Here is a 27,778-nt window from a genome sequence, read left to right on the forward strand (position 1 = left end):
AGCTGAAGGAAGAAGCAGACAAGTCGAATACGTTGAACGAAGTAGCAGAGAAGTTAAAAGCGAGAAACAGACAAGCTGAATACGTTGAACGAAGTAGCAGAGAAGTTAAAAGCGAGAAACAGACAAGTCGAATACGTTGAACGAAGTAGCAGAGAAGTTAAAAGCGAGAAGCAGAGAAGTTGAACGAAGAAGCAGAGAAGTTGGACGCAGAAAGCAGATAAGTTGAACAGAAGATCGATATATTTATATACATATATATTTTTCATTATTTTTACATTCCTAGTAGTTTGTTTAGAAATACTTTTTAATTATAAGTACAAATTTGAATTGTAACAGTGCATTGCGACAATGGACAGACAAGCAATACTGACACTAAATATTAGGGAATTGCAGCAAGCACTACGTGAACTAAATATTTCCACTACTGGACGTAAAGCAGAGTTGCAAAAGAGACTGTTGTTGCATCATGGACATGAGACGCATGAGGATGATGAAGGTGCTGAATCAGTTAGTTCCTACGACGATGTACCAAATACAAATTTTACTGCCACTGTGGCACCGATAGGTAGATCTGTTTTTACGTTTAGTGATATCCAAGAAAGCCTAACACAATTTAGCGGTGACGATAATATCGATATTCAACAATGGATAAATGACTTTGAGGAAAATGCATTAGTAGTAGGGTGGAATAGTGTGCAGAAATTTATTTACAATAAGCAGTTGCTGAAAGGAGCTGCTAAATTGTTTATTAGAAGTCAACGAGGCTTGGTCAGTTGGGAATCACTGAAAGAAGAATTGGTCAGTGAATTTGGGAAAAAGGTGTCGTCGTCAGAAGTGCATAGTCAGTTGAGAAGTCGTAAGAAGAGGATAAACGAAACGTTTCGCGAGTATTTGTATGTTCTTACAGAAATTGGAAAGCCAGTAAATATCGATACTGAAAGTTTAATATCATATTTCATTGAGGGTATAATAGATACGAAATTAAACAAAGCGGTTCTGTATGAAGCAAAAACAATTAGTGAGTTAAAAGATAAGATAAAAGTTTACGAAAAAATCCATAGTAAAGCAGACAAGTCAATACAGAAAGTTGTAAATACAGCTTATAATCAGAAAGTCTCAAAATCGTGTTTTAGGTGTGGAAGCTCCACACATCTCATTCGGGACTGCAACAGTCAACAAACCAAATGTTTCAAATGTAATGGTATAGGACACAAGTCTTTTGAATGCAATAGTACTGCGGGTATAAAAGTAAAGAAGGAATCAGATAAGATTAATGTTGTGAATTTTGACAAATCAAAAATAAGTTTACCGGTGAAAATAGTGAAGGTAGGAGGACTAAAAGTTGATGCATTAGTTGATACTGGGTGTTGTTTGTGCTTAATACGGAGAGACGTTTTCAAAAAAATTAAATTTGACGTTGAAGTGGTCGATGACAAGCGCACTTTATATGGCGCATGTGCCAAAGAATTTTCAACATATGGTAGTTTTGTCGCAGAATTGGAGGTTGATGGTTTAAAATTCTTACAACAGTTCCACATCACCAGCGAAACCGATATTCCGTGTTCAGTATTCATAGGCACATCAGTGCTAGATAAAGTCAATATTAATATAAAGTCAGAAGGTGCAGAATTCATAGAGAGGAGTAATGTTGAACAAGAAGTGGAAGAAAGATGCAAAGAAAAAAGAATAGAGTTATTAAAACAGTTTCAGGAGTTATGTTTGAGTGCAGGGGAATATAGTGACAACGTAGTTATTCAGGAATTGATAAACAGTTATAAATCAAACGAAAGGTCTTTGGCCGATCTATTGGATCAGTTGGTGAGGGGTAGAAACAACTCACCACCTGGCTACAGTAGAGGGAGATTAGGAGGTAATCAAGGTGGAAGTGGAGGTGGTGGGGGTTTAGGCTCTTGGGACGTAAATGCACCGAATGATTGGAATCAAGGAAGTAGTGGTAGTGGTGACTACGGAAATAGTGAAAGTGGAGGTGGTGGTAGTGGAAGTATGATGTCATTAATGCAACGTGGTAAGGGTATAAACATGAATAATGGTGGGGGTGATAGTGTTGGCTTTGGTAGTATGCCACAAGTAGGTGGCATGAACGATGGCTACGTTGGCATGCCACAAGGCGGTGGGATGAACAGCAACTTTGGTGGCATGCGACAGGGCAACAATTATATGGGTATGTCAGGAGGTAATCAAGGTGGTTACGGTGGGATGTCATCAAATAGGGGAATGAACAATCCAGATCAGTGGTATAAAAAGGTTGATAATATACAAAAAAGTTTAAACAATAATCCAAATCGTAGCACAATGGTGTCCCCATTCAAGCTGTTAACAGGGCTTGACTTGCATGTAGAAGATCAGATAGACTTGAGTGAGTACATTGAAAATGAAGTAATCAAAGAGCTAGAAACAGAACGTGACCAGGTTAGAGAGATGGCTAAGAAAAATATTAAAATAACACACGAAGAAAATCGAAAAAATTTTAATACAACAAGAAAAGCCGAACAAACATATGAAGAAAATGAGTTAGTAGCTATAAAGCGTACACAATATAGTCCCGCATCAAAGGTTAAGAAAAAGTTGTTAGGACCGTACAAAATTGTTAAGAAATTGAATCATGGTAGGTATGATGTCGAAAAAATAGGCGAACACGAAGGACCGTATCGAACAACAACAGTTGCCGAGTTCATGAAAAAATGGTGCACGTCGTTCGAGGACGAACGAATGTCAGGACGGCCGAATGTGGGAACGAATAAAGGACAGACTAGAAGTGGGCGAACGTACGGACAGTAACATGCAACACTGATCGCAATAGACAACGAGTAGCGACAAAGACAACGAGTAGCGATGAAGAAACAAGTAACGAAGACTTTGAAAACGACAGTCAGTCGACACGCGGACGAGCACGGTGCCAGTTGAAAAATAAAAACTAAAACATTGTTAAGAACATTTTTATAAAAAATAAAATAAGAACACTTTTGTAAATTAAACACTTTTCTGATAATAAATACGAATCCACCCCTACATCTATGTGCGCACGCAAAGTGACACCATGACCAGAAGCCACTTATAAGTCGCAAAAGCAAAGGTGGTACCTTTAAAAACAATAAGTCTCCCACGACTTGAGTTATTTGGCGCACTGCTACTTTCCAAACTAGTAGCTATGGTGCAAATGTATTTAAACATGACAAAATGCAAACTATATATGTGGTTCGATTCCGAAATTGTACTAGCCTGGTTGGAAAAACCACCACATGCATGGAAGACGTATATTTCTAACCGAACGTCTTAAATACTTAACCTAGTGGGATCAGTCGCTTGGCGTCACGTAGCCAGTGCTGACAATCCTGCCGATCTAGGTACAAGAGGGTGCAAGCCACTGCACCTTGCCACCACCACCCTCTGTTGGAATGGTCCCCGATGGTTGATAGAATCTCCTGATTCTTGGTCACAGTCCCCCATGCGCAACATAATCGCCCCAGAAGAAAAATCGCCACCTTTCACATATTATTGGATGATGCCGACATCCTTGAACGATTTTCGTCGTTTCCAAGAGCTCTCAGAGTAATTGCTTACATGTTCAAATATATTGAGCAACTCAAAAGCAAAGTCAAAGGATCACAAAATTTCCCATGTAACACAGTGACGCACCTACAGTTACAAAAGGCAAAGCTCGCACTAATCGCATATACTCAAGCGCGCTACTTCAGCCCCGATATTCCGTATCACTACTAAGAGAATCGAAGCCGATTGATAAAAAGAGCTCACTCTTAGTTCTTAACCCTTTTCATCAGCGGTAAAAAGCTTCAAATCGCATTTCAAACGGGTAGCTGGAATTCATTACAAATTCAGTTACGAAGAGTTCACGACGTTATTAAATCGAATTGAAGTCGTTCTCAATTCTCCATCATGATTTCAGCCGCTTATTGAAGGACAAGTACGTAAAGGATCTCCACAAAAGATACCCTTGGAAGACTCCTGAACAAGCGCCTAAACTTAGAGACTGCGTCCTCATTTATGACGGCTTGGCCGCATAGAAAAGCTACATTATGGCCCCGATGATCACATACGAGTCGTGGATCTCCGTACGCGAAACGGAACACTAAACAGACCGCTCGTGAAGCTGTGCTTTTTACCAACCACCGACGATCGGGAATCCAAAAACCGAAAAAACTAAACCAACATTATCCCGATATAATAAAATCATTAAATTTAGGGGTATGCGACCCTTGCAACAGCAGCAAATTGCCCACGCACACGGGCATTGCCACAACTGCCTCTCGCACACTCATACGACTCCAGAGTGTGAGTCACAAGGGCTGTGCCAAATATGTCACAGGCTGCATCACACGCTGCTACATCGCAGCTCGTCACGCGAAGTGAATCGGTCGCACATCCATCGCGGCCGCGTATCCCGACTTCAACCCGCAGTTCGTGTCGTACACCAGCGGAGCGGAACCTCGTTGCGGCGTCGACAGCCTGGACCATCACCTCGTCGACTCACGGCTGCGCCTTCTAGGCTAAACAGTCGCCTAATAATATAACACAACTACACCACATACATTAAACACACCACCTCTTCACCCCATACTACACACACCATACTCAACACATCGGCATTATGCACACCATCTTTTCGTCCCGCACTACACACCCCACACTCAACACTTCGTCATCATGCACACCGCATCATAATTTACACCATACCTTTCACACCATACACGTGAGGACACCAAACAAGGCACTGTCGGACGACGCCCACTTCTCTCTCTTTTACGATCCGTGCGCATATACGCATCAACAGCCAGCTCGTAGCTTGACTTTTCTTCGCGATCCTCTATTCATTTCTCTCATCCAAGTCGTCGCTAAATCAACGGGTGAGTCCGCGGGTTCTACATCGATTCTACAGTCAAGTTTTCCCTTAAATTTTTTTAAAGATACACTGTTATAATTAAAACACGCTCTCTTTTTTTCATTGGGATAACTTACATATTGACCGATATTTCCAGTACAAAGTCACCAGAAAGGTCGAAAATCTTTATATTAAGTTTATGGGGGCTACGGGAAGTATTGGTCCAATTCAACCCATTTTTGATATACAGACATACCATTACAAGAGAAGGATTATCTCTTAATTTTAGTTATATATAACACACATTGACCGAAATTTTCGATCAAAAGTCAACTGTACCTATAGTCTAAATATTCCGTAGCTAGGGGCGTGAACAGTTTTTGTTCGATTTGAACAATTTTTGGCCATAGGGTGACATACAACAAGAGCGTTATATTAATTGCTTTTTGATTTGTGTACTGGAAACTGAACGAATCAAAAGGAATTTAAAATTGTGCTATATTGGAAGTAGGCGTGGTTATTGTCCGATTTCGCTCATTTTCACAATATGACATAAGAATATGAAAAATGCCATATTTCGGTTAGTCGGGTTCCGAGATATGGGATTTCACCAAAAAGTGGGCGGCGCAACGCCAATGGTCAAATTTTCACACCTGCTCTCATAAAGCTTTCTCATAACATCCCTGCAGCAAATTTTTACGTTTCTTAAGCATTTATTTATTGATTTATCGCGCTTTTAGTAGATTTGAGCAGTACTGTTATATGCGGAGTGAACGGGGTTTTAATCCGATTTTATCCATTTTCACACTGTCGGCAGGAACTAGTGTAATATTCGTGGCGGGAATTTTGTTGTTATACCTTTAGAGGTTTGGCAGATATATACGGGCCATTCCATCAATTGGCGACATGGTTTTGTACCCGTGACTCTCCGATTTTGACCAAACTTTAGAATATCATAATATAGACCAGAAGAAGAATATCTTTTAACTTTTTAGTGGTCAAGATTGCTCCACTGTTTTGTGGAGCGCAATTCAAATTCCGATCAAACAAAAAAATTACTATTTTTTTTATTTTTTAACGACCTGAAAACTGAGTAAAAAAAACTGGTGCGTGGAGTCCCAACGCGCGGAAGAAGTGAAACTTCTTAGTGATATTCCACCTTCTCTAGGCTTTAAGCAGAGAACTTAAAATAATATTTTAGAATTGACATTAAATCTTTCTTAGAACAAACACCCTAAAGTTGTTCAATTTATGATTTTTGGCATGCTCGGGGAGATGTTACGGCGTCTGTTTTTATGAATGAAGCGAGGTCGCTTGTGGAATTTGCGCCTGTGTTTATGAATGAAATCGTTTTTGTTGTAAAATTTACTACATTTGGGCTTTGCCAATTTGGCTGCCATATTGAGTTGTGATGCTTCTGATATTTGAGACTATTTCTGTTTTTGTAAAACAATGTTTCAATTTTTTGTTAGTGACATATTGACCTGATTACCCATGTTTATGTTTGTATGTTTGTGCATTATTTGTACATATAAATATATATGAATGTATGAACATGCAGATCAATGCGCGCGAGTTGAGGAACGTACGAGTATTCCTTATAATAGTAACAAACATTAAAACAACCTTTTGTTTTAGTAAACAGAATGCATCAAAACAACCTTGAGTTCGAACAATTGAAATGCACTATTACTACAACAAACAATCCTAAACAAACAAGTATCAAAACAACATTGAGTTTGAATACCACAACAACCTTATCTTAAAACAAAGCAATTGTATCTAAGCAAGCATTCAAATAATATAATCTGTATCTTATCAAACTATCAACTAGTAATAAGTAAACAAATTAGTTAGTATAAATAGAAGTAAGAACCATGTAATATGTTAGTCTTAAAAGTATAAATAAAGAGAACACTTTTCGGTGCAGATCAAAATATATTCTTTTGACTCATTTTTACTTAATGTAAAAATTAACTCGCGCATGTAATATATTGATAAGTGATAAAATCATGATTTGAATTTCTAAACGCGCAAATGCGTATACATACATTCATATGGGCAGCCGCAGAGACATAAGATTAATATGATAGAACATGTGTATACATAGGTATACATTAGGGCGGGTCGATTTAAAAATCGCCCATTGCTCTATGAAAATAATATTCTAGGGATCAAAATAAGAAACTTTGCCGAAGGAACCATATTTCTAAAACGAATTTTGATGTCCCCCAATTTGGGTCGAACTTTTGGGTAGGGGCAAATTTTGAAAAATCCCACTTTGACCTATTTAGAGTGCTCCAATCGAGTCCAAATGTATGACCGACCCCCTCTAACTTTGGACGGCCGATCCTCCCATGCCAGTGGCACACCCCCTGGAACTCCCCTGGGGGGTTCCCCATACAATCATTTCAAAAAATCACCATTTTTAGCCTTTTCATGAAAAAATCAGCTAAATGGCTATGTTTTTTCTTTATTTTTATTTATTTATTTGTAATAATATCTATTTTTTCTCTTAAGAAATTTATTTAGTCAGAACATATGTAAAAGAAAAAATTAATTTAAGTGAGTTATAGAAAAGAAACTGAAAAAAAATTATTGTTTGAATTCTTTTTTACTTTCAAGTCTGGGCAATTTCGCACGGCTCTCTAATGTCGTCGCCATAACAGCCTCTACATTTTCCGGTATAACCTGTTTGGAAACGCTAGCTAGCAATTGAACATGTCGTTCCGTTCCTTGTATGTGTGATGTAGTTTTTGGATCATTAAACGGTGGATCATCTTGATTTAAATATTCTTTCAATGTATCGTACGGAATGCTTCGCGTGAATGGTGGTTCAAATACGATATTTATATCATTCAAATTGATCATTTCCGTATAACTTGTGCAATTAAAGTTTATATCTGGTTTTTTATAAACTCTAAGTTCCATTGGCTCGTCAACATCGGTTCGATAGCGTAGAATTTTCTTGATGGCACAGTCGCGCTTTTCTTTCCTATCATCAAACAACATTGATAACAAGATATTTTCCGAATGCGCATAATATGAATTATCTTTAATTACTTGATTGACCGGAACCACGCCGCTAGAAATTGCATGGGCCATGTCGTATAAGTACTTCGAATCGGTGGAAAATTCTTTTTTTTCTGGAGCAGGGGGCATATTTTGCAACTCAATTTTCTGGAAGCCGTCCACCACCGAAAAATATATAATAATAAAATAATTAAAAATGGTTGACAATTTTAATAAATGAGTGATAGCAATAACTTATCGGAAGAGTTTCACAAGTTTCGGTTTGGCGGCTCAGTTTTCCGGTTGCCGATCTTGGTCCAGTGCTAGTTGATTTATCCAAAGCTTCAAGCAAACGCCGAAACGGAAGTTCGTTGAAGTGTAGAAGGCAAACAAACCAATGCAATGGTCTTTTTAACAGCAATTCGAATCGTCGTATAATTCCACCGTGTGGGCCAGTGTTTGTTGGCTCACCGTCAGTGCATATTCCAATTAATGTATCCAGTGATATATTTTTATCGGTGAAAAAACCATTTTATTTGGTCGTTTGTATTCAGCGGTTTCATGTTCCAGTCTTACGTAACCAATCAATTCAGAATTGGGTTCTCTCAAAATAACAAGATGAGGTTCTTTTACCATCCTAGTATGGTTCTTCTCATCAATTTTATCTATTGTTAAAGTATCATCTTTTCTGCCATCGAATGAAAACGCTAACAAATTGGTAACATCTAACCGTTTGCGAAGCACTTCTTGTCTGCATTTCTCTTTTTCTCTGCGAACTTTCGATTTATCCATGATGAGAGGTTTCCCCAGCTTATCTTTAATTTTGAAATCTTGCAAAAGAGCGGTTCCCAATGCTGATGCTACTCTGTCAGACACACCAAATCTGTCACAGACCAAGGCATAGTTAAAACAATCGTATCTCTCTGTGTATTGTGAACTTGTGCTTCTAACCATATCTTCTTGAACCGGTGGCGGTGTGTATGTTGAATCATCGGGATCTTGGTATGTTGGCATTGATGACATAGACCTTGCTCCTTGCTCTTCAGTTTCCATCATAAATGCATTCATTGTTAGTCTTCTCTGATTATGTTGATCGTGCATGAACTCTTTGAGGCGTTCGGGAACCCAGCCGCATGCACATGGAGCTGCCTTCAAATCGCATTTACATGTTCCAATGTAAAAAATTGTTTCCAGAGATTTTACATACTCTGTAAATTGTTGGGTGTTGTTTCTTCTCTTGATTTGCTCTTGATACTTGTCAAACAATTTATTCAATTTATTACATACACTTTTTTTCAGCATTATTTCCATACCAAGTTTTTCCCAAATTCCAATCAACTTATCTTTTACTTTAATAGTGAATGATTTATGGGAAAACTTCTTTTGTTCTGTTTTAGCAAGTTCGCTTAAGTAAAAATAATATCTCAAGATATCCAGATGGGTTGGTAAATTAAGATCAGTCAAATCAGTAGACACACCAAAAACAGTAAAATCATGCTTGGGTATATGACTCATTGGGTTTTCGATAGTTGTTAATGTAGTTGCTTCATCTTGCGGTGTAGAGGATGGTGGATTCATTGTAAATTTTTTGATTTGGAATAGTCACATCACTTATTATTTTTTTTGAAATACCATAGTGGTTATTGCTTTAGTTCTCCTCGCTTTCAGAGGTAATAAGAATGAAATGGTAATTTCAATTCTATTTCAAAATTTGCCCCTACCCAAAAGTTCGACCCAAATTGGGGGACATCAGAATTCGTTTCAGAGGTTTGGTTCCTTCGGCAAAGTTTCTTATTTTGATCCCTAGAATATGATTTTCATAGAGCAATGGGCGGTTTTTTTGCCTCCCCACAAATCGACCCGGCCTAGTATACATATATATGTATATATATTTTGATAAATATAATTTCTATTAGTAAGAAATATAATACAAAAATATTTATTAGTATAGCATATGTGGCGGTTAAGGTGTTAATAAGTAAAACACTATTTAACCAGCTACTTAATTTTATTATATTTACTAGCAGCCCGTCCCGGCTTCGCACGGGGTAGACAATTATTTATTTTTGGAAATTTGGATATAAAAACCTCTTTTTCACAAATATTTTTATTTGTATTAAAAAAAATCCCACAGTTATATTTGTATGTAATTCTATTTATGTTCAATTTATTTGATGGTTTAAGTGGCGGGCACTTAAATAAGTAATATTTTCATAGGATATTATATACATTTTTACTATGTTTTTTTAAGTAATTAGAATAAAAGCAGAGTCGAAAAAAATATATACAGTCTAACTTAAACGTTGACAACTTTCAACTAAAAATGTATCTACTTATACATCTAGGTGTTTCAAAGAAATTTTTGTTTGTGTCGATAGAAACTTGCCTATCATTATTTAGTATTTTCCTTACAAAATTATTATTTTTTTGTTTGTTTTTGTGGCTTTGTGCTTTTTATTTTGGTGTTACATGTTTGTTGTGTTTTTTTTGTTTTTTATTTATTATTAAAAAAGGGTTTGTCATTAATCATTTTCATTCTTATTATTACTAAATAATTTACATTTTTAGTATTTTTTATTTTACAGGTTTACTTTTACGATATTTAAAGATGTAATATTAAGGTAGATTTACGTTTTTATACTCTCGCAACAATGTTGCTAAGGAGAGTATTATAGTTTTGTTCACATAACGGTTGTTTGTAAGTCCTAAAACTAAAAGAGTCAGATATAGGTTATATATACCAAAGTGATCAGGGTGACGAGTAGAGTCGAAATCCGGATGTCTGTCTGTCCGTCTGTCCGTCCGTCTGTCCGTCCGTCCGTCCGTCTGTCCGTCCGTCCGTGCAAGCTGTAACTTGAGTAAAAATTGAGATATCATGATGAAACTTGGTACACGTATTCCTTGGCTCCATAAGAAGGTTAAGTTCGAAGATGGACAAAATCGGCCCACTGCCACGCCCACAAAATGGCGGAAACCGAAAACCTATAAAGTGTCATAACTAAGCCATAAATAAAGATATTAAAGTGAAATTTGGCACAAAGGATCGCATTAGGGAGGGACATATTTGGAAGTAATTTTTTTGGAAAAGTGGGCGTGGCCCCGCCCCCTACTAAGTTTTTTGTACATATCTCGGAAACTATTATAGCTATGTCAACCAAACTCTACAGAGTCGTTTTCTTCAGGTATTTCCATATACAGTTCAAAAATGGAAGAAATCGGATAATAACCACGCCCACCTCCCATACAAAGGTTATGTTCAAAATCACTAAAAGTGCGTTAACCGACTAACAAAAAACGTCAGAAACACTAAATTTTACGGAAGAAGTGGCAGAAGGAAGCTGCCCCAGGCTTTTTAAAAATTGAAAATGGGCGTGGCGCCGCCCACTTATGGACCAAGAAGCATATCTCAGGAGCTACTAGACCGATTTCAATGAAATTCGGTATATAATGTTTTCTTAACACCCTGATGACATGTACGAAATATGGCTGAAATCGGTTCACAACCACGCCTTCTTCTAATATAAAGCTATTTTGAATTCCATCTGATGCCTTCTTTGTATAATACGAGTATAAACATTAGGAACCAATGATGATAGCGGAATAAAACTTTACACAAATACGGTATTTGAAAAATATGTAAATGACGGACAATGAAATCTCGATTATCACTTTACCATGCGAGAGTATAAAATGTTCGGTGACACCCGAACTTAGCCCTTCCTTACTTGTTCACTTTTATATTTGTCAGTTTTTATCTTAAAGCTTCAATGTAAACTACGTTTGCAGTGGTATTTGTAGATGGCAACAAAATATATTGATTTTCAAGAGATCCCACTCGAGAAAGGGCAACATATACATATGTAGTTGTCCATGAGAAAAGCATTCTTTTCTTAGGTCGATGCCAACCATCGAACTATCGACTTATTTATTGTGATTCATAATAATTTTTTTCATTGAGTTATTAAATTCATAAGAAATAAAAAAATTTCCCAAAAATAATCAAACATTAACTGTTAATATCTCTTAAACGTTTGGGTTTACGAAAATATCACGTCAGACCTTTTTTGTAGAGCATTCAATTTCCTACAAAATCTAAGCAACAAGATATTTTTTCAAGTAGTTTGAAGCGAGATATAAATTTTTCTATCTGATAATAAGAAAAAATAGAAAACTGTATGTAAGAGGACCTTCCCGTTACAATTAAAAGCTCATGTTTGGAGGGGCTTTCTTAGAGGTGTCTAGGAACCTATTTTTCCGAGTACCAAACGCAAAAAAAAAAATTTTTTTTGAATCACTCTAATGTATGTATGTACATACATATATGTATTTGTTTACACTTCCGAACAAATAATGCACAAGCATGCATACATACATATGCGTACACATGTGAATATGTCACCAACAAAAAATTGAAGCATTGTTCCACAAAAACAACAATTGCTCAAATAGCAGAAGCATCAAACGTCAATTTGGCAGCCGAATTGGCGAAGCCCAAATGCAATACATTTTACAACAAAAACGATGTCATTCATAAACGCAGGCGCAAATTCTACAAGCGAACTCGCTTCATTCATAAAAACAGACGCCGTAACATCCCTCCGAGCATACCTTTGCCTACAAGCGCCTTTTCGTGACGATGGCAAAAGCTAAAAATCATAAATTGAACAACTTTCTGATGCTTCTTCACAGAAAGAAGTCAGAAAAGAAGAAGAGGTGGAGAAAAATCTCCGTCAATATGTATGCAAGCTCATACATATGCATACATATTTACGCTAGTTTGTAGGCGAAGCTGTTACAGCGGCAAGGAAAGCGGTCAATGAGCGGCCATTAGTTTATTTTTTTCGGCACAGCTTGGATTTTCTATCATGACACAAGTGCTGAACCAATGAGCGCGACAGATTAGAATACACACGTTCTTAGGGACACAGGTATTGAGGCATCTGCATAACTACATAACTGTGTCCCTAAGAACGTGTGTATTTTAATATTTGATAGATGTCTCTTGCAGTCTGTCGTGCTCAATGTGTTCAGCACTTGACTCTTTGACAAAACGCTAGTTTCGGCCATTGGTTGACCGTGACAACGCAGATGCGAAAGAAGCGTGCGACACTTGTTAATATGAATGTATGTACATATGTATGTATGCATATGGCTCGCATTTGCTTTCGTAAACATACAGACAAATGTGCCAAAGAAATAATATACATATGTATGTACATATGCATGTGTCATAGAAATTCTATTGGTACAAATATGGAAATGATAACAAAATAAAGCGAATATGCATATTTCTTGAAGGTCATCAATTTTCTTCTTCACTTTTTAACGGTCGAAATAAGTATAATTTATTTGAAATATTAATTTATTTAAAAATTAAAAAATTAAATTAAAGAAAAATAAAATTAAAATAACGTTTCCTAATTTTTCCCGATTTTGTAAAAATAACTAAAATTTTTACCATTTTCCAGAAAAGAATGGTTCATATAATACAAAATAATCAATCATATGTGACTCAGAGAATGCTTTGTATGTATATTTTTCTTCAAAGCATTTCTCTTTATTTATTCTGGCATGAATTCAGTCGTTTTACATATGTACATTTGGCATATAACTTTTTACAATTTTTGCAAATATGAAAAACGGCATACCATAGTCAAATAGATAATAAAAAAGTATGAACTCCATTATTTTTTTTTTGCGAAATCGCAAAAAAGTTTCCGCGCAAAACGAAATTACTTTTTTATCAGAACTGCTGAAAAAAACAAAAAAAGTTTTGTACACTGTACACGTTTTTCTTCATAATAATAGATATTTATTTAACTTATAATCTTCCTATTATTCCAAACGCCTTTTAATGGACCTAAGGGAAGTGCCACACCCACCCCAAACTAATATTTCTTCAGAAAATTCTGATTCAATATAATAATAACACAGCTGTGCGCGCGACAATGTCTTTACATCTGACGAGACGAGAGCGTAGTTACATATTTAAAAGCATGAAATGGCGAAATGACATGCAATACTTATATGAATTGGTCGAATCTTTTAAATACTTCGAGAAAAATGAACGTTTTCCCTACATACAATTTAAAGCAATACCAGCACTCAGTAATGCCCGTTGGAATTCTAGAGCTATTTTGGCACTTTTAGCCTTTATACTTATTCCTGAATATCGTTTGCAATTATATCCTATTTGTAAGTTTGTGTGCGGTGCTTGGAGCGTAATCTGGTTTTCCGATCATACTTTCAACAAAAATAATTTCGCCACACTACAGAAATCATTGGCCGGCTTCACAAAAGCAAATTAATGTTTTCTCAGACATTGGGTAAATAAACCATCAGCTATTAAGGAAGTTCAGCGAAGTAACATCTGCACAGAGCGTGCAATTAAAATTGTGCAAGACATTTTACCATTGTGTAAATCATCACATACTTTAAACTTAAAACTTATTTCATGTAACAATTGACCAATATGTAAAAATAAAGATATTAAAATAAATTTTTAAAAATTTTGACTTTTTTTAGAAATCCATTTTTGCGCGGAACGTTTTTGAACCGAAATCACCCAAAAAAGTGATATTCATTACTTGTACAATATTTGCCACCACGTGGTGGTATGCCAAATTTTTCGTCAAAATTTGTTATATGCCTAATGTACATACAAATATTTTTGCCACTGCACGTGCTCAATTCTGCTAAATAGCAGCTACAACGGCGAATTCCTTACTTTGATTCTATCGGCTCTGTTAGCCGCCAAATCGAACATCATATAGAATTCGATTTGCACCTTCTCTATACTTTACATTCTCTGGCCCGGCGCGCTTTTCAGACTGCATCGCAAACAACGGCCACGGCGCTATGGCGGTTTTGTTTACTGTTTGAATTTTTTAATCCGTGATATCTTTTGAATGGAAAGTCCAATTTTAATTATTTAAAAACTATTTTATAGGTAGTTAAATGGTCTTGACCATAAAATAATTTATGTGGATAAGGATTAATATAAACACATAAATAGCATGGTTTGAATTTGGTTAGCATTTTCATTAATGTTTAAAATGAAAAAAAGTTGTTGTAGTGACATAACTACAATAATTGGACATACTATCTATATGCTACTGAGCAGTTTCTTGTAGATATTATGATGTTCTTCAATATTGTTGTACATTATTTTGTTCTATCGCTAATAGTTTCGGCAGCGCATTCGACGAAAGACATTTTAAGACTCATTTTTCTACACCTTCGGTTACATTGTTCAAATTTTACCAAGTATCCCTAATTTTTTTCAAAATGAAATGTGGCCTCTGTCAAATTGGAAGAATGTAGCATTCTACTGGTGAAAGAATTTTTTAAATCGGCCTAGTACTTTTTGAGCCTATTCATTACAAACATACAAACATACAAAAATAGGTACAAATCTTGCCTCTTTATAATATTAGTGTAGATTTACTTACAAGTAAATCCGACTTACAAATATATTTTGAATATGAATAAAGTAAATGTTTTATATTGCGTGCGATAGAACACGTGTGATCTCGTCCGATGATCAAAAGGAATAGGACGAATTAGAGAAGCTAATATAAGGGGTTTAATATTGTAACGGGATTAAATATTTTTTTTTTGCTGAATACAGTGTTACCAGATGAAAGTAGTTAAGTAGTTACAATATTAGAAATAGTTAATAAGTGGATCTATTACAATTTGGCGAGATGCTAATCGCTTCAATACTCTCCTTCTTAAAAAAAATTAAAGTTTTTAAGAAGAAATTTAATTTTTAAACATTAATTTGGAATATAGGCGTTCTTATTACTAAACCTAACTCCAAAAATAGTATGATGAGTTTTCTCGGCCGATGTGAAGAATTCTAACGTATACTGGTTTAAGTCTATCCACTGAAATAGAGATTACGTTGCCTCGGTAGTCTATGACGAAATATTTGTCGTGACGAGCAATAACTTTGAACGGTCCTTAGTAGGGTGTGGAGAATGAAATTTCTTTACGATCCTACCAAAACATGAGAACAAAGGTTTAGGTCTTTAAAATAAAAAATTGATCTCTTTCCGTGTCTTGACGTTTCTGCTGGTGCTAGATTTTTGAAATGTTGTTTCAAATTCTGTAATAGTTCGGCAGTGGTTGTTTGATTGTTTGAAGGAGCAATGAATTCTCCTGGCAAACGTATTGGTTCTCCATAATCGAGTTCAGCTGGCGTTGTGCCCATGTTTTCTTTCCATGCTGTTCGATGGTCAAGTAGTACAACCGGTAAAGCGTCTAGTCAAGTTTCTCGAAGAGTGTAGATTTGAGTTGGCGATGAAAACGTTCGACTAAGCCATTTGATAGCGGATGATATAGGGAAGTCCTCAGATGTTTGATGCCAAGGATCTGCGACAGTGAGTTAAAAAGTTTTGACTCAAATTGTCGTCCTTGATCGGATGTTATTCGTTTTGGTGCACCGTACCGAGCGATCCAGTGGGCGAGTAGTGCTCGTGCTACCGTATCTGCTGTACCATTTTCCAAAGGAATTGAAAAATTTCAAGATATTGCAAATATTCGCGCTTATTGACTGAAGCTACCAGGATATCGTCGATATATACGATTAAGAATGGAAGATCTCGTGTTACTTCATCGATGAACCTTTGAAACGTTTCAGCTGCGTTTCTTAGACCAAAGGTCATATAAGGAATTTCAAATAGTCCAAAAGGCGTTATAATGGCCGTTTTAGAAATGTCTTCTGGTGCGACCGGGATTTGGTTAAATGCACGAACCAAATCTATAGTTGAAAAAATTTTGTTACCATGTAATGTTGCGGTAAAGTCCTCAAGGCAGCTTACGGGGTATTTGTCTGGAATTGTGCGAGCATTTAGACTGCGGTAGTCTCCACATGGTCGCCATCCTCAAGTGCTTTTCGCTGTTATGTGCAGAAGCGATGACCATGGACTGTTCGAAGGTCGAGCGATTCCCAGTTTGATCATGTCATCAAACTCGTGACATGCAGCTTGTAGTTTATCCGGTGGTAAGCGGCGTGCTTTTGTCCGTTTGAAGTACGTATGTGGTGAAAAGTGTTGTGTTTATTTCCTCTTGTTACGCTGTCTGTATTTGTAATCTGGGGAAAATTTCGTAGTAGTTTGTGGTATATTGTATCTTCTTTAATTGATCGGATGGAAATTGTATTCGTTATTGGAGCAATTAAGCGGGTGATGTTAATGCAGTACGTCCGACGAGTAGACATCTTCGCTTGAGGTCGACTAATAAGTCAATGTGACTCAAGAAGTCAACCCCGATGATTGGTTTCGTGACGTCGGCGATGATAAATTGCCACAAAAAATACACGGCGAAGACCTAGATTAAGAGACAATAACTGTTTTTCCGTATGTTTGGATGATGGATCCGTTTGCTGCTTGTAGCGTATGACCAAATGTTGGTGTTGTACTTTCGACCGAACTTTTGAGAAAACCGAATAAATCGGAACCTGTGTCTACCAGATATTGGGTACCAGAGGCTCCATCTCTAATGTACAGACGGTGAGAATTTTGCAGAGAATCACTATCCGTCATTAGAGATTCTCTACAGCATTTCCCGAAAATGTGCAACCTGGTTTGCACCGAATGACGTTTTTATCGTATTTCGAGTGGTAGTAACAAAACCCTTTAGAGCTCAGCCTATGTTGTTGGGACTGGTTACGTGACCTCGGCTTGTTATGCTGTCGTGTATTTGATCTGGATTCCCGTTTATTAATAACGGCAGATAGTGCTGCTAAGTGTTTGGTTAAGTCTGATATTTGTTGTGCGAAGTCTGCATCATTAGTGTTGTTGGTATTTTTTGATATTGATGAAACTTGCATACCTTGTATGATTTCGTGGAGTCTGTCTGTACTAGCTCCTAAATTTTCCAGCGTTTATTTGTTTGCAATGCTAACATGGCGCGAGTGTCTTTCGGTAAAGCGGACAACCATTTAGCCTTAAGTACATCTTGGTCAACGCCTGAACTAGGGCTTTAAGATGACGCAGGAAAAGTTGTTGTAGCTTCGAGAAGTTGTTGTAGCTTCACTTCTTTCGACTTAGAAAAACGGCTAATTAGTGCCATTTTGAGTGCAGTGAAAGGTGCTGATGTTGGAGGATCAACTATGATGTCTTCCACTTCTGCCGCATGACGCGTGTCGAGGATGGAAACCGCATGGTAAAATTTGTCAAGATCTCTTACCACACCCAGAATCCTAAACTGTGCTTCGATTTGGGCGATCCACAGCGATGGCTTCTCAAGGTGAAACTGTATAGGTCGAATGATGTTAGTTGTTGGTTGTAGCGGTTTCCTGTCTTCGGAATTGTCTTCCGATGGTGACTGCTTTATGTTGGTCATCTTTGTACCCAGTTGGTACTGGAGTGATGTGACAGGCTTAGTGTTCTATCGCTTTAGCCGCGTGGTGTGATATGGTTGAGTTTGTGCGTGCAACTCCTTTATCGAGATTTACTTTGGTTTGCTCACTTATGTAGAGGTTATGGTACGCACATCGGAATAACGTGTTCCCAATGTAGCAGTTAGTCCATAAATCACGTCGATTTTTGGCTTGTACGCCGGGCGTAGGACGTCAAGTATGTTGTGAGCGTCGCCAATGTAATTTTAACGTCGGCATATTGCATGAATTTCGGTCGTCAGGGTCACCAATGCGGTCAGACGGTTAAGGTGTTAATAAGTAAAACACTATTTAACCAGCTACTTAATTTTATTATATTTATTTACTTACAAGTAAATCCGACTTACAAATATATTTTGAATATGAATATAAATGTTTTATGTTGCGTGCGATAGAACACGTGTGATCTCGTCCGATGATCAAAAGGAATAGGACGAATTAAAGAAGCTAATATGAGGTGATCAATATTGTAACGGGATTAAGTATTTTGGTTTGCTGAATACAGTATTACCAGATGAAAGTAGTTAAGTAGTTACAATATTAGAAATAGTTAATAAGTGGATCTATTACAATTTGTAGAGATGGTAATCGCTACATATATTATGTAAAAGTCCAAATTGACTAAAAATATTACTATACGTGCATTCATACAAAATTATACTCATATCATAATTATGTTTACATGTCAATATTGAATTGCTGAGGGCAAAACGCAAAAGCATACATACATACATACATACATATGTATATGCATACATTGCACATACATACAAGCGATTCCCTGGTTGAAAGCAAAAAATTAAACAAGCAAAACGAAATTCTTTACATTCGTTGGAAGTGTAATCATAGGCATGCATACCAGAGAACGGCTTCCGTTGAGCGCAAAATGATCATGCACGATCAATACCCGAACTATCAGCACATTCGGCTCAAGCGCTCAAAATGGCATTCGTGAATGTTTTCGCTACTGAGCTAAATTCAGCTCAATTGCGGTAAATTCGTTTGCTTGCTGAGTTTATTCACGCTCGTGTTGAAACAGCTCTACTCAAGCGTTCGCTCATTCGGCTCAACAATGATCGTGTTGAATGAAAACAAAAACACAAAAGAGCAAACTCAACGCCTATGAGCAAACTCAATGGGTATGAGCAAACTCAACACATATGAATAAACTCACTGTGCTTGAAGAAAAGCGCCGTCTCCTTAAGCAATTTGCAGCACTTACATACATATGTCTGTTTAAATTTGAAGAATTTTTTGGCAAATATTTTAAAATATTGTTACAGGATTGGCAGTATATATGTAAATCCATTCCAAATAGTGCCATCCTCTTTAATAATTTCATATAATATATTCCAAACATGGCTCCTTCCCTTATATCGGGCTGACAATGTGTAGGCGTTTGTACGTATTTTTTCTAAAATATCTTCTTGCTCCATATCGACGGGATGACAAATACATACTAAAATATAAGTTGTGTACCAAATTCTTACGCGAATGAGCGATTCGGCAACAATACTTGACTTGAATAGAAACTTTTGCGTATGAGCTGATTCAAGGAAAAAGTGAGTTTTGCAGTTCTCTGATGCATACATACATATATTTACATACATATGTCTCTTCATATTCTCTGCTTGGGCATACATGCCACGTCATCATATGCCGAAAATACATATATTTATTTCTTTTCATATTCTCTGTTTGAGTATGGGGAAAACTGTTAGAAATGTTAACATTTCACAGCGTGAATTCTGTGGTAGTGAGGTGAATTCCTTACTACAAATCTAACAAATGTTCGCTGTCGAACCTGCACCTTCTATATGCTCTAAGTTCTCTGCTTTACTCTCATTCTCTCTCTCTCTCTCGCACTCTATCTTTCTCTGTTGAGTTGCGTTAATCGTTCAACGCTTTTCCCCTCCACTGAAGCGTTAAACGTTTTACGCAACCTTTTCCGAAGTCGCCTAAGAAGTTTCACTTCAAAAATTTTGAAGTTATCCAATTTTATGTCAAAAAATCTCAACTTTCTGATAAAAATATTTTCAAAATCCAAAAAAATTTTCAAAATCTAAAAAAAAACATTTTTTTCCAAAAAAAAAATTATTTTTGCACTTTTCGACCTACTTTTTTTTTTAAATTGACTTTTCCATTCGATTTCTCGATCAATTTTACATAAGAATCAGTGTTCAAAAGTATGGGACTCTGAGCCCATGAACTGCAAAAGAATGCAAAGTTGTCGCAGTCTGTTCGCTTAGAAGGTTGTGTGAAGGAGGCAAATTTGTAAATTGTTTCCTTAGAATATAATTAATGAATTAATCAGTATTTCAGCATTCATAAAAATATGATGTTAGTTTATATTGATATCATTTTATGTCTTCATTCGGTGCTTTAAATTATACCGCTACTTTATAAGCTGTTTAGTGCAATGAGATACGTGCAGATGGCGTTCAGAGCGAAATGGACAGTCTTGTATATACTCCCTATCACTTTTATTCGTGCATTGTGCAAGTGTTGAATATTTGTTATTGTTTGCTCTTTAATATGCAACATATGAATGTACATAGCAAAAGCAAAATTTTTATCAGAAAACTGGGATTTTTTTACATAAAATTGGATAACTTCAAAATTTGTTTTACTCAGTTTTCAGGTCGTTAAAAAATAAAAGAAATAGTAATTTTTTTGTTTAATCGGAATTTGAATTGCGCGCGAAAAAACAGTGGAGCAACTTTGACCACTAAAAAGTTAAACGATATTCTTCTTCTGGTCGATATTATGATATTCTAAAGTTTGGTCAAAATCGGAGACCACGGGTACAAAACCATGTCGCCAATTGATGGAATGGATCATACATTAAACTTATTAGAGGGCGGGGCCACACCCACTTTTTAAAAAAAATTTCCCATTTGTTTTACTTGCTACAGAGATTTGTGGGCGTGGCAGTGGTCCGATTACATCATCTACGAACGCGAATTTGGCTTTGTACTAAGGAACCTACATACCAAGTTTCATCAAGATATCTCAATTTTTGCTCAAGTTACACGAACGAACGGACAGACGGACAGTCAACTGTAAATAAACTTTTCTTGTCACCCTGATCACTTATATATATATATATATATAACCCTATAGATAGATATCCTGATTAGTTTTAGGTGATACGTACAACCGTCAGGTGAACAAAACTATAATACTCTGTAGTAGGTTCGTAAGAGTACTATAAAAATACAAGGTCATAGATGGGCGCAATCGGACTACTGCCACGCGCACTGCCATTAGCCGAAATCCCATAAAGGGTCATAACGAAGCACTAAAACAATACATAAAGCTATCACAGTAGCAAGAAGCACCAGTTGGCAAAAAATTTTGAGAAAAAGCGAAAACTTAATCTACCTCCCATGTAACTAATATCAGGATATTCGAATATCCGGGTGACTATACTCCATTTGATTGATGATTTTATGTAAGTATATTGTACTAAGTATAATTATTTCTGTTTTTCTAAGAAATCTTGTACCAAACTCGTCTGCCAGTGTATGAGTTATATAGAGTATATGTATGTATGTACATATATATAACATTGTTTAGATTCCGATCGTATGGTTCTTATTTTACATCTTAAGGTATTTTCCAGGCTTTGATTCTGGCAAGTTGGAAGAGTATAAAATGTTCGGCTGCACCCGAACTTATCCCTTTCTTACTTGTTTTCTAGATCCTTTTACTAAATTTATGGGGAAGAATTTAGTAAACCGTCCCAGGATTTCAAGAATAAAAAGGATATGGTCGGATAGAGAAGATTATCCTGATCAAGGATACATATAATTATAGCCGCAGGAAGCTTAGTTTATAGTCTTCGAGATATTCGCGTTTAAAGTTGAAAATTTGCAATATTTTAATTACACATTTTCGATATATAAAATTAATTTTGCACTTATATTTTTCACTTTTATATCCACTAACACTTCACTTATTCATTTGTACACATTTATTTTATATAATATAGTGCAAAAATAGCTTTTAATATACATACATTTAAATTATTGTTGAATTATGATTATTTAAGAATAACAAATGAATTACAAACTGTCAAATAATCAGTGTTACCTTATCGACATCATTTGTAATAAAGTTAACAGATTATACCCCAAATACGAGAATCAACAACCTACATATATAACCAAATAATCCTGGCCGGTCCAACACCGGGGTGTATCAATTTTTTTCGCGTAGAACTCCTTTTTGTGTGGGCGGCCTTTGGCCGCGTTTCAGAAAAAATTATCCTGGTCGGTCCAACACCGGGGTGTATCAAATTTTTTTCGCGTAGAACTCCCTTTTGCGTGGGAGGCCTTCGGCCGCGCTTCAAAAAGAATAATCCGTGGTCCAACAGCGGCCTTCAGGCCGCAAAAAATAAATCAAATTTTTTATAGAATTTTTTTGCGTGAGCGGCCTTCAGGCCGCTTAAATTTTTTATATATTTTTTATTGTTTATCAATTCCCATTTTATTCCCGAAATCCTGGGACGGTATACTAAAGCCGACCCAATTTAAGTAAGCGTATATATATACATATAAACAATAAACATTTTCAGACTTTTCAAAAGTTTATTTTCACAGGTTACAGGGAAAGTGCGTTTGTGTTTGCCATTTCCGCTGCCGGTGTAGCGCATAATGTTGCTCGTGCTTGCAGTCAAGGACGTCTGGTGTCATGCGGTTGTGATCCTTCAATTAATCGGAAAACGCTTAATAGAAATCTGAGAAGAAGCCTTGATAAGGAGAAGAAACTATTTCTCCAATACTTAGAAACAAACCAAATACTAACACCTGAAGAGGAGAAGAAGTACGAAAGAGCAAAAATTACCAGCCGTTGGAAATGGGGAGGATGTTCTCATAATATGGACTTTGGAGTTGAATTTTCTAAGTTATTCTTGGATTGCCGTGAGAAGGCTGGAGATGTACAATCAAAAATTAACCTGCATAATAATAATGCTGGACGAATCGTAAGTAATTTAGTAATTAATTATTGGTTTCATAACTAGGTATAAATTCTTTGAAACTAAAATAAATCTTTCACCAAATAAGACTATAAATTTGTTTTGTATTATTGAATGAGTTTTTTAAGGAAACATATTTTTTCAAATAATTTAGTGAATACAACCACAAAGTTCAAAGTTTCAAAAACAATTAACTAAAACAGAAAAGGTCTCCGCTCATCAAAGAAAACACAATCGACTTTTCAGAACTTCTTCAAGATTTTGTACGGGAAATTTTCTACTTTCCTCGTGTTTTGCTTTATTTGTCGTTTTAAAATATTTAGGTTATCAAATTTGTTCCACTTGCTGCCACAGTTGAACGCCCCCACAGTTGAAGAAAGATTTCTTGCTTCAACGGCCGTACCAGGTTTTCGTTACCTTTTATTTAATTCTAAAAATAGAATATTTGAACTCATCCGAACAAAAAACCGATTCCCAGAAAGATACATATGTATATGCTTGCTTATGTGTTCGCTTGCGAATGCAATGCGATTTCTAAATTTTTTAAAGAAATTCCATTGCTTTTTGCATGTCACTCGACCATGATATCTAGCCAGTTTTCATATTTTAAATATGTTTATTTTTACTTTAATATCTACGAAGAATTTACACACAAATTGCAGTTTTTCCTTTCGAATCTCTAAATACATATGTACTTATGTGTATATTATTGACAATAACGCACTGCTAACTAACTGTTTGTTTTATATAGGTAGAATTCAAAAATGCCGATAACTTTGCAAACGCATATAAGATTCTATGAAATTTGGCGACTGTAATGCTATAAACATGCGCATATTCTGATCAAAACTTTCAAAAACGCATATGTTTTATAATTAATTTAACTGTATTTGTATATATCTTACAGTGGTATAATCCTCATTGACTATTGTTGAAATGAACTAATATACATATGTATGTGTATATTCACTTGATAGTTTGATTATCACCAGTTTCTTGTATGCGATGTTGCCCACAAGTCGCAACCACGTTTAGAAGAGCAACCATGTTTAGACAATGTGATGCGAGGAAGCTACACCAGACATTACCCTATCATCAGAACGCATGGCAGGCTCAACAAAGATATGGAAAGTCCTAAAAGATTATACTGGTTGCGATCATCAGTACATTTATTTCACGATCGACACCGGAACAAACGTTAATCAGCACATGAAAAATATTGAAACACGAAAATGGAACATTTCGAAACTAAATCTCCGCAATAGACAATCAGAACCCATCTAGTAAGTCCCACAAAATTGCAAGGAAAATTGTCAAGCCCAAAATGCCTTATATAACAAAAGCCTATCAAAACTCAATGCCCAAGGCTTCCGAAAGCAAACTTAAAGTAGCAGTTTACTGGCGGACTGAGAATATCGGTCCGAATATTCCCTGAACCCTGGAAAAAGCAAAAGTTTGTGCTAATCAGTAAGGGAAAAGGAGATTCCAACTTGCCATCAGCATTGTCCCCTATTTAAACAGCGGGAAATCTTTATGAAAGGCTACTTGAACCCAGACTTGAAGCGGCTTTCAACGACTCTGGAGGACTTTACCCTACACCGCACGGTTTTAGATTCGGCAGATCAACTCTAGGAGCTATAAAATGCCTAATTGAAAATGTAGAAGCCGCGTAGCGTAGATGGCATAAATACAAAAAATAGTGTTGTTGGCGAATTTAGATGGGTGGATATGATCTAATGATATTCTTAAGACGCAAAAAGAAGTAAACTACATACCTAGGCGTAAAGCTGAACCCCAGACAAACCTTTTGGGCACAAATCCACTACGCCTCAGGAAAGGCAGCGAAAATCACCTCCCAACTTAGCAGACTAATGGCCAAACATAGGGGGCCCATGTAAGAAAACAAAAAGCTCCTATTACCGACGACAAACAGCGTCCTATTATAGGAGGCAGAGATCTGGGCAGATGTGGTTAAAAAGGAAAACCGTCGTAAGGTGGGCAGGGGTTCGCAGATGTAAGTCTCTCAATGAGATAAATGGCACGCCACCCTGAAGTAGAGAAAATGTGGCTCCAAGGTGAGCCACGTTTTCTTAAAGCGGGGAGGTGTAGTGACCGGCGAGTGGCATATACCGTTGCTGCGACGACAGTACTCATTATGCGGATGGCATTTTCTACCTCCTCATCCGCAGAAAAAAAATGCTTGCGTGTACAAAGTTCGGTCTCCTCATCCTGATTATATATGTATGATCGATTAAATTTGGGTGATACAAACATACGTTAGGGGAACAAAACTTTTATACTCTATAGCAACATGTTGCCAATTCGGAAACGAAAGATAAAGTAACAATCACTAAGGGAACAAGTAAGAAAGGGCTAAGTGTGGATGCAAATGAACATTTTATGCTCTTCCAACTAGCAAGTATCAAAACCAGGGAACAACCGTAAAATGTAAACTTCAAACAGAAGATCGGAATCTAAGCAATTTTATATACATATGCTTATACTATATACAACTTACTCACTGACCGACATATAGGGTTTGTCCGGAAAGTAAATGGAAATCGACTAAGTGATTTAAAAAAATTATTGAACCAATTGTTACAACTCTTTTAAAACTTTCAAAATATGCGTCGATCCAGCGCTTCCAGCGCGAGTTCCAAGCATTGAAGGCGTCATGGAAGTAATCCTGCGGAATAGCCTTAAGAGCCGAGGTGCATGCTGCTTGGATCTCCTCTGTCGTCTCAAAATGTTTGCCTTTCATCGGCCTCTTCAGGCAAGGAAACAAACAAGTCCGGGGGTCCACATTTGGGCTGTAGGACAGCTGCGGAAGCGTTGGGATGTCGGCCTTCGTTAGGTAGCTGTTTACAAGAAAAACAGTGTGAGCCGGGGCGTTGTCGTGGTGCAACTTCCAATCGGATGCGATGTCATGACGGATCCGATTGACCCTTCGTTTGAGTCTCTTGAGGACTTCCACGTAAAACTGGTCGTTGACGGTTTGTCCAGGAGGAACAAATTCATGACTTTGATGTCAAAAGAGAAAATGACCATCGTTTTCACTTTGGATTTGCTCATTCTTCCCTATTTTTAGACAAGGCCCTCCAAAACGGCCTGGTGACACCGAAACACACCACTTATTGCTAAAGCAACATCTGGACAAGCTTGCTTGAACATATCAAACGTCTCTGCCGCAGATTAACTGAGTTTCACACAGAATTTAATTGCCTACCTCTGCTCTAACAAACACTGCATGTTCGGCTTGCACCATTCACAGAATATGTTTGTCCTAACTCTTCAGGTGCTCGGAGACAATTCACCAACCGCTTGTTCACCCTCTACCGAATCCAGTCGGTGCGCGCATGCTGCTAAGTCCAGTCGCGACGGAAGAAAATCAGTCCTATTACTTTCCGGACAAACCCTGTATTCGGCTTAAGGTTTGTTAAAAAAAACGAAATCAATTATATGTAGTGTACGGGATGTGGGGTAGTTTCGACCCGATTGTAATACTAACTACTACTTGAGCAAATTCAGTCGGATGTTCGAAAATCCTGGTAATAGTTATATATGGGCTAGGTCTGGTTCTCTCCCAATTTTATCTATTTTAAGCACAAAAACACACTGTTATACGTAAAACACGATTTGTGATTTTCATTGAGATAACAGAAAGTCATCAGTAAGTTCCTAAATCTATATACTATTCAGTAAAATCTTGTAAGTCAAAATAATATAAAAAATACACGAATCATATGTAAATTTTGGGGATCTGCTGCACTACCTTAAAAAATCGTGTAAAATGAAACAAATTCAAATATTTTCTTAAACAACTGTGCAGAAAAAGTGATATTAAACTCCATTAAGTAATAATAAAACAAAACAAGATATGATTTAGTTTACAGTTTATGTTCAATCAAATACAAAAAAATAGAAAAATAAAAAATTTAGGAAGTAAGAGTGCAGCTAGTTGATAACAATCGTGTACGCTTATTATGGACTGACTTAAAAATAGCACTGTCGTCAGAAGATATGTCTAACACAACTGTTGGGTTTTGTTCTATTGCTGAATTATTTATTTTCTTTACGCGCCAGTCGTTTCTTCTTTTCGCTACGTGGCGCCAATTGGATATTCCCAGCTAAGCCAGGCCCTTCTCCACCTGGTCATTCCAACGGAGTGGAGGGGTTCCTTTTCCTTTGCCTCCCCCGACAGGTACTGCGGAGAATACTTTCAGAGCTGGAGTGTTTTCGTCCATTCCGACAACATGACCTAGCCAGCGTAGCCGCTGTCTTTTAATTCACTGACCTATGTCAATGTAGATATACGACGACATTGACATAGTTCAGCGTTTCATCGAATGCGATATTCGCCGTGGCCAAAGCGCAAAAGACCATAAATCTTTCGCAGAACCTTTCTCTCGAAAACTCGCAACTTGACTCATCAGATATTGTCATCGTCCAAGCCTCTGCACCATATAGCAAGACGGGAATAATGAGTAACTTATAGAGTTTAGCTTTTGTTCGTCGAGAGAGG

At 36.8% G+C, this 27,778-nt stretch overlaps 1 protein-coding gene across 2 annotated transcripts in view; it reads left to right on the top strand.

Annotated features, from left to right (window-relative positions):
• Positions 1-27,778, top strand: part of LOC126765239 (protein Wnt-10b) — a 690,717-nt gene that overhangs the window by 436,557 nt on the left and 226,382 nt on the right. For both annotated transcript variants that reach the window (XM_050482916.1, XM_050482915.1), the window contains one exon: positions 22,880-23,262. In XM_050482916.1, coding sequence (XP_050338873.1) covers positions 22,880-23,262 — 383 coding nt within the window. The remainder of the gene's footprint in view (positions 1-22,879; positions 23,263-27,778) is intronic.

Source organism: Bactrocera neohumeralis, unplaced genomic scaffold (assembly GCF_024586455.1).
Source record: "Bactrocera neohumeralis isolate Rockhampton unplaced genomic scaffold, APGP_CSIRO_Bneo_wtdbg2-racon-allhic-juicebox.fasta_v2 cluster10, whole genome shotgun sequence".
Taxonomy (NCBI): domain Eukaryota; kingdom Metazoa; phylum Arthropoda; class Insecta; order Diptera; family Tephritidae; genus Bactrocera; species Bactrocera neohumeralis.